Raw genomic sequence first — 11,746 nt, 5'->3', positions numbered from 1 at the left:
GAGATGGGCAAGACAGTGTGGCAGTCAAAACGGCTGTAGCCAGAGTTGCAGTGCTAACCTAAATTAAAATCTATCAATGATTAAAAGAAGAGCAATTACATAACCCCCTACAATTCTGAATTGATTCATGTACAGACAACTAAAACACACACACACAAAATGAAAATCTGTTGTTTCGCAATCCACCACTGGATTCCCACGACCCATATCATCTCAAATTATCTGATGAACCAGGGAAAAATCACATGCAAAAACAACCAAATGTGAAAACACACAAACACACATGCACATTACAAGAAGCATGACTGGTACATGGACACCCTCCCACCCCCCCCCCCACACACACACACACTCACACACAAATACAAATACGAGACAGCAGCAACCACATGATACAGATACCGTAGGACTACCTAAACACTACCTTTTATGTTTGTGTGTGTGTGTGTGTGTGTGTGTGTTTGTCTATCCATGTGTTTCTGAACTGAGTTACTACTCCTATCTTATATGTGCACTTTATAAGTGTAGACTGCCAAGCACAATTTGTCAACAACCCTCATCATGAGTCAGAACCACTGACCTGTTATTATTTGGGTGGTGGACCATCATACATAAGACATCACACAACACTGATTTCAAAACAATGTGGGTGTAAATGTTCTTAAACTTTGACCATAGTGTGTGTGCGCCCACACACACTCAGTCTCACTTTGCGTACAGTCCAGTATACAGTCCAATTTTTATCTAATCCAGTGTCCTGCCTTCTGTTGACCAGATATTATTTGGTTAGTGCACTACTCTCAACACAGCATTACCACTGACATGGTACTAGCAGGATAGTGGTGCTGGACTGGCATTAACTGTTGCTGGGGTTTTTACACAGGTCCGTGGCACACATGTCAGTTAAGAGTGGTCATCTACCCAAAAATATCCAGAATGTGGTAAGAAACAGACTATAAATGAAGGGCTAGAGGATGGATAACAGAAATTGTGCATGACAATTGTGCATGGGATGGTTATACTGTACACCTATAAAATGAAACTAAAAGCAATGTTCAGAAGTGGCTGGTGAGTGTATGTTTCTCTATGGACAAAAGTAATTTTCATAACACATTAACAGTGGTAATCTAATAGAATTAGACATCACATTTTAGAATGGATCAGGACTAAACCAATCAGGAGTGGTTTCCCTGGTTCCTATAACACCTATAGTAACACCTTTTTTGAAACCATAACAGCCATGGCTGACAGAAAACTGTGTTCACTGATAATAGCTAATCTACCTTCACTGTCACCACACACTCAGATGTTGAACTGCAGCTAAAACATTAAGTGCTGCTGTCAGTTGAGGTGGCTGCAATGTTTCTCTTCTTTAGTAGATGTTTTTGCAAAAAAATGGTGCACTAGTTAAGAACTGTGGTTGGCCTGCTTCAGTGTTGCTGTGAGAAGAGGAACAATAGTAGGCTCTAACTCTACTGTTTTGTGTATATCTAAACTTCTATGGGATCTGACTGGCCATCATCTACACATATACACACAATATGGCCAGTCTCCATGGAAACAGCATAGAGACTGGCTTGGGTGAGTAGTTACATAATGAGAGCCACACAGATGATTAGTTCTCTCTCATTCTCTCCTGCTTTCATAATTTGTTATTATAAATAAATTTTTATACTTAGGTTAGACAGTATACATATATAGCTTGAGAGTTAAGGGCTTTGGTCAAGGGCCCAACAGTGGCAGGGCTTGAACTGGCAACTATGTGAGGAGAAATCACACACCTTAACCACCAGGCTACCACTGACACCAGACAAGGATTTTGTTTATTGAAATAAGCCACACTTACCATTACCCATTCCCATAATTTTTCTTACAATTCTGCATGTGTGCATGCGTGTGTTCATGTGTGTTTAAAGCATAGTGGCTGGTTGAAGTTTCATCTAAAAGTAATACATCTAATTCTCAGATAATGAGTTCATACATACCCACACATACGTAATCAAGTGTGTTTAACTTAAACAAGTATCCATATGATCAAAGATGTACCCTAAAGGGGGGAAATTTAAAATTGATCCAAAAAGTGATTGAGGTTTAGAGATGTGGCATTATGAAGTTTTCTTATTATGAAAAGGTAGTTTCAAAAATTGGTGTACAAGTCTTTTTGCTGTCTTTCAGAGTTTAGCACTAGTCTAAAATAACGTCAGCACTACAACAAATCAAGTTATAGCTTATCAGATTCTGCTGGTTTCCAGGATGAGTTTCCCTACCTTGTACCCAGACTGTGTGCGAGTTTTCATGAGAGGTGTTGTAGAGCACAGCTCAATGGCCTCTGGCTCATGGAAGATCACCGTGGGCAGTGGGTCCTTACGGAGTGTCAGGACATTGAGTTTGGTCTTCAGCATGTTCTGAAAATGCTGAGAGAAAGAGACAAATTTAGGAGGGAGAGTTATAGAGAGAGAGATTGGGGGTAAAGACAGAGGGTCACTCAGATTTTTTGTCTGACAGTTTCTGAAATCCCAAGACCTTTATCACACATGCACATGCACATACATAGGCATGCAGTGTCATGAAGAGTTTATGAGAGGATGAGAGATGGTGACCTGTAAGATGTTGCATGAACAGCTTGTACCACTTCACCACTGAAGCTGTTCTTTGCTCTTGCCTCAGTCACTTACCAAACACTATTTTTGCAATCCAGTCTAATGTACGTGTAAAAGAACCCTGTGTAACTTTACACACTGTTCAGACATATGAATCAGCTCCTGAATAAGCACAGATGCCAGTAAAAGTTCTTCCAGGAGGCCAATTGGGATTCTAAAAAATTCCACAGCAGCTCTCTTTCTACTGGCCTGCAATACGAAAAACCTTAGAAGAGAAAAGTCTAGAAAATAGTACAGTCACTATTGCAATGCTCTCTCTCAAACACACACACGCACGCACACACACACACACACATACACAATTTACACTGCGTATTTTTGACTGTATTACACAATACTTACAACAACATATTTATTACTTTTTAAAACAGTAAGGTGCTTGACAAAAACCTCCAAGCAAATACCTTTTATCCTCTTTTGTTGGAACAAAAAAGGTTCTGTAAATACCAACAAGGGTCCTTCACATTCTCTATAAGAAGTGCTTAGGCAGGACTGGTACTATCCAGGACTGAGAAAACAGAAACTTATTTCAAGCATTTCCATTATAAAAAGGGGAAAGTTTCAGCTAGAACACAGATAGAGGCCTCTTCATGAAGCAAAAAAGTAAGAGGATAAAATAAAGAGAAGGAAAAGAAGAAAGAAGGGGAACAGGGGAATGAAAGAGAGGAACCAACAGCTACCAACAGGAAGTTCATGGGTTGGAATAAACATGAGCTGAGCCCTAAGTCAGCAACTTACTTACTTGGGCGGAGGGTGGGGGGGTGTTGCATAAAAGGAGAAAAGGAATGAGTGGTTTTTTTTCATGTGCCTGTGTGTGTAAAAGAGTTTGTACACCTCTCTGTGGGAGGGCAAGGTGGTGGAATATAGCTGTATAATATTTTTCCTAAGTTTCATTTGTATTCTCTTACAGGATATAAAACAATCTGCTCCTACACACCATTTTCCAACATAATCAATAGAACAGGGCAAGAGATGAGTTGGGAGGCTACCAACAAAGACTGGAGAAGAAGTGTGTGTGTGTGTGTCTGTGTGTGTGTGTGTGTGTGTGTGTGTGTGTGTGTGTGTGTGTGTGTGTGTGTGTGTGTGTGTGTGTGTGTGTGTGTGTGAATGAGAGTGAAAGAGAGAAAGAGAAATCTGACCCCATCTTCAGTTTATGGGCCAAAATGAATAGGGAATGGTGAAAGTGACTGTGCCCTGAACTTTCACACAAGGACACTGCCCTCCATCCTTACACTCTCCTGGCCCTAACTAAGCAGTACCTGAAAGGATGCACCACGTATGTGTGTGTGTGTGTGTGTGTGTGTGCACATGTGTGTTTGTATGTGTGTGTATACGTGAGTGCGAGTGCAAGAGTGAAAGAATCCAATCAAATAAATACATGGTCTGAGTTTCAAATAAACAGGGACACACAGACATATACTAAAGTCATACACACCTAGATACAGATGGACACATACATAAACACATCTGTGGCTCATAGAACAAAGAGTCACCCATTTAGTTCTGTGTGGATGTGGAAACATTTGTGCATAGTGTGCATGTGAGTAGTATGAAATTCTCAAAATAAATTTGATGATCAGTGAACCATTTACAAAATGTGTGGTAACATCCTGCAGTTGACTCATCCTGTAGTTGGCAGAGGGAGCATGCATATGTGTATCTAACCATGATGGGTTTAACGCATCACAAACAATCTCTATGTACATTCCTAAGAGAGACAGTGAGAGAGCAAGAGAGACAGAGAGAGAGAGAACGTTAACCATGTAACATGCACGCACATGTGAGTGCTGAGCATAAGATGATGTGAATTTTAGTAGGGATGCTAAGAAATACCAAAATTGAAATGAAATTAGCTAAACCTACTTGCAAAAAAACTAAACCTAAGTAATTATCCTTCACAAATGCTTCATATTGCTAGTAAACAAATTATATACGCTTTCTTGAAAAATGCAAAAAATAAAAATAAAAAATGCAAAAAACCCCCCCAAACCTAAGTGATCATATTTGGTGACAGGACACTGTATTTCATTATACTGAGTTCATTAAGATGTGCTTTACTGTACAGCAGCCTGGTGAAGCTACATTGCAAACTTTAGCTTGTATGAGGTCAGCTGTGTTAAAGCCCTAACTCCCAGTACAACACTACCCATCACCTTGGACAATGTGATGTGCCTAAAATGATCAAGCTTGGAAGAGTGTGTCTGTATTTGCAAGGAGGATTCCCTGGGACTGTGTTTGTTTTGCAAACATTAATGTTGCACTTGATAAACTTCCATAAGGCTTGGGTATGTAGGTCGTGCTGTACTGTTATTGGATGGGAGAGGGTATGTACATTTTACAGTGGTTATACAAAAGTGAAGGCAGCAATTCTGGCTTTCAAAAAACTCCAACAAATGACAGACTACTGCTAAACCAAGCTTCTGCTTGCCAACACACAAATAAGTGCAGCCCCCAAAGCTCTACAGTCTTCTAGCCTTACAACCTCACAGTCATAATCCATACAGCCCTACAGCCCTAAGGTGTAGCTATTGAAGGTAAATTACATGCTGTGTTATACCTGCAATTTCCCCAATAAAGTTCATTTATTTGCTCTTTCATTCTTTCTTTCCTTCCTTATTTTATTCATTTCGTTATTTCTTTTCTTCTTTTTTATTTGGCTCTTCATTTCATTCTTTACTTTATTCTTTATTTCACTCTTTTTTTCTTTTTTTTAATTTATTAACCCTATAGTTAATCTTACAATAGATCCTACTTTCACTGCCATAATATTTTATCCATAGATAGAATTTGGAGTAGATGTCATGGTTACGTCACTGACAACTAGCAGAAAAACAGCAGAAACAAGTGAAGAGAAATGGACGAGATCCACAGAATTATGACAAAAATGTCTTGTGCTGTTGGAAGCTAGAATAGGAATGGAAAAACAAATTCAATTTTAAGGAACTTCATTTTAATAGCCATTCTTTGTGGCAAAATACAGATGTTTATAGTTGCAAGCTATTAAACAGATAGATGCTTTACTGTATTAGCCCAAGCTACATTAGCCTTACTACATGAAATATTTATGAGCTCCTCCCACAAAATTTCACCTGTTTAGAATCACAAAAAAAGGTCTATATTGTACATTGTTATATAATTTAAGGTAATAGCTAATTTCTCATAGCCTCACAGCATTTTAATCCTAAAGTGTTTATGACTTTTTAGTTAAACTGATTTTTTTTTCTAACTTACTTTATAAAATGGTAAAAGATTAACTTGGCTGAAGTCTCTTGAAAGTTTATAATGATGTGAATTTCTGCCTAAAATATAAAAGTATATGAAAATATGAAATCATATTGGATAAGGAGTGACATTCCTCCTGTCATCTCGTGAACTTAAAAGTTACTCACTACACTGAACTCAATACAACCTTGGTCCATCCAGTATAAGAAAAAGAAAACTTTGCAGACTGCCTCTGGTCATGAGACCATCATACTTCATCCACAGCTCTGCTGTAAAACCAGAAATCTGCTGAGATAGCAGATTTACCAGGGAGAAAATAATCAAGACCAACATATAAAAGGGTAGTGGTTGAGTAGTAAGGAGAAACCCAGGCGAAGAAGAGTGGAGGCCACACACTTACTTACTACCATTTTTCCACATATAAGCTAATCAGGAAGAGCTTGCTCATGACTTACTTAACACTTATTCATAGGCAGACAGCCATATAGTCATACATACAAACCCTTGCCTAACACAAAGGACAATTAATTCAGTGGACAGTGGATGCTAGGGTTGAAAAAATAAGTTGAAAAACCAGGAGAAAAAAAGACAAAGGCAAAGGACAGTTACCAGTGCTGACATCAGTACTGATCATCACCATGGCAACACACTATAGAGAGATACTGCTGGTTGTCATGGTAGCCACACCACAGACAAAGCAAGCATGCATTCAGAGAAACTGTGAAAAAATCTGTGTATGTGTTTTTGCTTCCTGATCACATAATATGGTGTGCCAATGTGCCTTATAGTGGTTGTGTTATGAGAAGGTTGGTTCAAGCCTCATTTTCAATAAATCAATAGTAAAGACCTGCATGAGCATCATCTGTACTGCTCCAGTTACATAGTACTAACACAGACTGTAAACTGCCACTACATACACAATACGTCAACACAAACCAAAATACCCAAGCATAACTCACACAACTTAAACATCAATGCAGTCTATGTATTTTTAGTCCTTGTATGTGTATCCCTTTATCCTTATCACAAAAAAGTACCAGTTTCTCAGACTTCATAAGTGTCAGCACACTGTACTGTTTTTGGAAGTGTAGTAATGTCACAGTCAGAAACGCTCTTGATCTCACACATGTACACATAAACACTCACTCACACACACTGTCGCACTCTAAACAACCAATAAAATTCCCCAACCACTGACCAAATTCCATCCGGAGTGTAAATATACTGTAGCACTAAACACTCAAAGCAGTCATATTGCAGCCCTGAACAATCAAACTAATCATACAGCATCTATGAACACTCGCAACCTTAGAATACAGCCCTAAACACTCAAATTAGTCATACTGCATCCATGAGCACTCAAGCCAAACAGAAGTGAGCCCAGACTACCAATCTTACTTTGTTTGCGAAAACACCAATCATGCTGCAGCCCTCAGAACATACATCAATCATACTAGAGCCCTGAACACTCAAACCAATCATACAGTAGTACTGGACACTCAAACCGATCACTGCAGCCCTAAACACTCAAACCATTCTGTCAAATTATGTCATTCAAAAAAGGGACTGTCCAACAACGGGAAATCTCAGGCTAACCAATACTAGCCCCTCAAGAAATAGAAAATGCCATCAGCTAACATAACACAGATGCATTAGTGTGGTATAAAAAAAATGACTGAATTGATTTCTTAAAACTCACAGTAACACTTTCATATGTGGTTTGGTTAGAAAGCCACATTCCAAGTGATGCTTCTGATCTGAAAGCTGAGTTGAGAGAGTTCATGTAAAGATATCATTCATTCATGAGTAAAATCTAGTTCCAAAGAGAACACTGTTTACAGATGTGAAGAGAAAATAACACACATTGAACTACATTTATTTCACATTCATTCATAATATCCAAGTCTAGAAGAGAAAGGGCATGTGACTTGACTACAGTACCAAGTCAAGTCAAATTTATTGATGTAGCTCTTTTTTTACAACTGGCAACAAGTGCGTTTACATGCACTTAATAAACAGATTTCTCCAGTCAACTTATTATTCAAGTGGTCATGTAAACAGCATACTCTGATTTCTTAGATCAGAGTGTGGCCTAGAAATCATAAATCAATTAAAGAGACCTGAATTTTTAGCTCAGTAATCTGATTTCTGAGAGCATGTAAACTCTGATTTCCTTAGGATTTTTTAGTCTGTGTATGCACGCAAACGTAACTGGAGCTGTCCCGGGAGCAGTTAGCAGAATTAAAAGCAATGCCCGCGAAATGGCTATCAAACATTTCTGGGGAGAAGCAGAACATGCTTGAGCAAATAAAGAATTTGAATTGTGTACAATTAGTAACCATGGGTGACCATTAGTAACCATAAAAAACAAAGATCCTTTTGCTGGTAAAGAGGGTCCAGGTTTACAAAAGTCACATCATTCCTTGGGAGTACTAGCTAGTTGCAAAGTAGAAATCCAATTATATCCTGACTCATGTAAACCCAGAGTTTTCCCATTATCTGAACACCCAAGAGCATGTAAATGCATTGATTGGATTACTCACAAAATCAGATTTCTGCAGTTATCAGATTATTAAGTGCATGTAAATGCATTCATTGTCACAAAGCAACTTTACAGATGTCGGGGTCTGAGCCCCCAGTGAACAAGTAAAAGGAGACAGTGGCAAGAAAAAGAATTATGGCAATAAACAATCTAAGAGGGAGAGTGAAGGAGAATTAAAAGCTAGTAAATCTTAATTCTGGGAAAAAAACTAGTGCTAAAGAAAAAATGGCTTTGATGCATGTAGTTACAAAGTAGTTATTGATTTAAAGTTTTCTGACACTACAAAGCAGTTCCTCCTCGCTGTTATAATAATCATTGTTCATGACAATAAGCATTTTATTTTGTTGCTTTTTGTACTTACAAGAATGGTTAGAAGGAAGGCAAAGCAATTAAAGAATAATTATGTGGCAATGGTGCACGGCAGAAAGCAACAGAATGATATTTTGATTAATATCGTCACTAATTTAAGAGTATAGCAATAGTCATTAATATAATTTATAAGGGTAATCTACTAAGGGTAATCTAAACTAAAGGTAAACTACCTACTGCAGTCATATAAAAAATATGGTCATATTAAAAGCAAATATTAAAAATGCAATACTAGACTCCAAGTGACAATTTGACTGGCCAAATCACGAAAGTAGATGAAAATTAGCTGGTGAACCTTGTGATTTAAGTCTCGAATCTCGAATCACAACTACAGTTCAGTGTGGTATGAATCAGTACAGCAGAAACCAATCGATTCTCCCAGTCCCTGTCTTAAAACAAGATTCAGCTCATAAAGCTCTTTGTGAGCTGAGGAAGGCATTATAACAGTGCAAACACAAAAACATTAAGTTCCTTGGTGCCAGCCTGACTAGGATTTGGAAGTCATGCTGCTTTGAACAAAATTCACAAGAAGTTACTTAAGTCATGGCAAAAGAAGAACAGACTGACATATGGCTAGCTTACCACACACACACACATTTTCATGTGAGAGTTTTCACACTTTAAAGGAGACATCGCATTGAAATCTAAACCATTTGACCTGGACATGAATAGAGTCTTTACATATGAATGTTAAAGGGAGAGACTATCAAAGGTACACACAAGTTGGACTACAGATATAAAAGTTAAAAGTTCTTCTTGATAAAGAAAACACTAAAAACTATTTTATCATATAGTTAAAACATTTATGAAAATAAAACATAATACATTGATTATTTTTATGGGTAATATCAAGTTAAAAAGTCGATTTTTTATGACTACAATGTATATTAACGCATGATAATGCTATTATTTCGTTGCGCATAACTGAAAATGATAAGTTCGACTCACATAACTAAAACAGTACTTTAAAATGTTTACTACGATATTCAGTTCTTCTGTCGCATTGCCAAGCTCTGTGAGAGGGATTGTGCAAGTTCATTTGGCAAACTGCGCTCTTAACATCTGGAGATTATTAGAACCAGTGGAGACGTGAAGCCGTGAAGCCAGCCGCACTGAACGGTTTGTCCCTCACCCCGGGAGATTAAAATACGTGTCGTTCTTCTACACAAGGTAGAAAAACAGCTGGACAACTATTTCCTGTTCATTGGAATCATAGTTAGGTTCGAAAAAATATAATGTAAACGCAAAAGATTTACAAGAAATACGTCGTTTCACTTAGGAATGCCCAAACGCACAGCTTGTCACCAGATGTGGGGTCAGTTTGTAGTAAAACGCAAGGCCAGCGCAGCAAGTTCTACGCACAACAGGCATCTGAGGCAGTCTTCACTGAGCAAAGGCCAACGCTCCATCCTACGGCCAAGTGGTTGTGCCATTCGCAGATAGGTTATAGCGTTAGTGCAGTGCAAATGTGAAAGTCTTTGCCATATAAATTAGCATCGGATGAATTAAGAAGCAAAAACCATGCATTTGGATTTTTATCTGCTGTAGAACATATACTCTGGTTCAGAGTCTCGAATGGTTGACTTGCAGCTAAACCACAAATAGAAACAAAACGTTAAGCCACTGAGTAAATAGCCAGTTAGCTTGTTGGTTAGCTAGCTACTACGCTAGCTATCAAAGGATATCTCTGTGTCTGCAGGGTCCCGAACTGTAGCTAGCAAAATACGCGACAGTCTCCTAAACATTTCGAACGATAAGTGTGGCCAGGCAGCGAGAAGAGAGATCCTTACCTGCAATCGCTCTGACGCAGGCTGCCACATTTTAGTGAAATAATGGGATTCTCCGTGTGAATTGAACAGCTGGTTTGTGCCTGATGTATGGTCCAGCTAACATCTGCTTGCTGGCTGGCGGCGCTTTTTCGCTTCTTCTCTCCTCCAGCAGTCCCGAGAAAACAGACAGTGAATTCCAATGGTACGCGAAGACGAAGCTCCGCCTGCGAGAATACGCGGAGCTTTTTATCTCCTCCTCCTCGTTGTTTGTTGTCCTTTTCTCGACATGTCCGGTAGAGGGACAGAACCGTTTTGAGACAGGATATTCTTTATTGCATCTAGTAACCTTGTTCTTTATCTAATGACTTGTCGTTTATCAAATGGCGTGATTAGAGATATAATGAATGTTTAATTTGAAGCTAAATTAACATAGGACGCCCTTTACCACAGATGTCATTCGAACAGTGGGCACGCTCAATGTGCGATAAAGTCTCGTTTTGTCCAGTGATTAGTTAATATTTGCTCAGTTTTTAAGTCCACAGATTAAGGTCTACACTGGAGAGTAGATTTTAATACCGCTGTTCTGGTCCTTCATGAGAAATCAGTTTCTGAGCACACTACCACTGTTGGCTGAATATTTTTGAACCACTCTCAGCATAGCAGTAGATTATATGGCCTGGTAAAACTGATAAAACTGATAAAATTATAAGGGTGAGGCAGAACTGACATCTTTGAGAAGCACTTAACTCTTTTGCAGAATAATGCATAATTTTATGCTGTGGTGCTGGAGCTCTTGTATAATACATATAAATGTCATTTAAATGCAGTTTTACTATATTTGACTCTTTTAAATTTACAAATAAATCCATAACTTGTGTATGCTATTTTATGAATTTTTATTTTGTTCCTGTTTTTATTTCCCTTGGGGAAATAAAGGATTTGATTGGAGTGACATTGACATGTATAAAAACTACAGTACTGTTGTGGCTGATAAAATTCTACTAGCAAAACATGCATTACCCTGCTACCATGATATCAGTGACATTGCTGTTTTAAGAACGTTCTGCAACCCAAATAAAATTCAGTCAGCAATGATCAGTGATTAGAAAATGATGACTGAAGAATGGTGACTGTGCATGATTACAGCCTGAATAGCTACAGAGGTCACATTTAAGTGATGCAAA

At 38.4% G+C, this 11,746-nt stretch overlaps 1 protein-coding gene across 1 annotated transcript in view; it reads right to left on the bottom strand.

Moving 5' to 3' along the window:
• The window catches only part of pid1 (phosphotyrosine interaction domain containing 1), a 19,461-nt gene extending 8,705 nt beyond the window's left edge, over positions 1-10,756 (bottom strand). The window contains exons 1-2 of the mRNA XM_027014493.2: positions 10,584-10,756; positions 2,268-2,414 (exon numbers count right to left, since the gene is read on the bottom strand). Of these exons, the coding sequence (XP_026870294.2) occupies positions 2,268-2,414; positions 10,584-10,613 (177 nt within the window). The 5' untranslated portion in view covers positions 10,614-10,756. The remainder of the gene's footprint in view (positions 1-2,267; positions 2,415-10,583) is intronic.
• Between the last annotated feature and the right edge of the window lie 990 nt (positions 10,757-11,746).

The sequence above is a fragment of the Electrophorus electricus genome, chromosome 4 (assembly GCF_013358815.1).
Source record: "Electrophorus electricus isolate fEleEle1 chromosome 4, fEleEle1.pri, whole genome shotgun sequence".
In the NCBI taxonomy this organism is placed as follows: domain Eukaryota; kingdom Metazoa; phylum Chordata; class Actinopteri; order Gymnotiformes; family Gymnotidae; genus Electrophorus; species Electrophorus electricus.
This window is presented reverse-complemented; position numbering and strand designations above follow the sequence as displayed.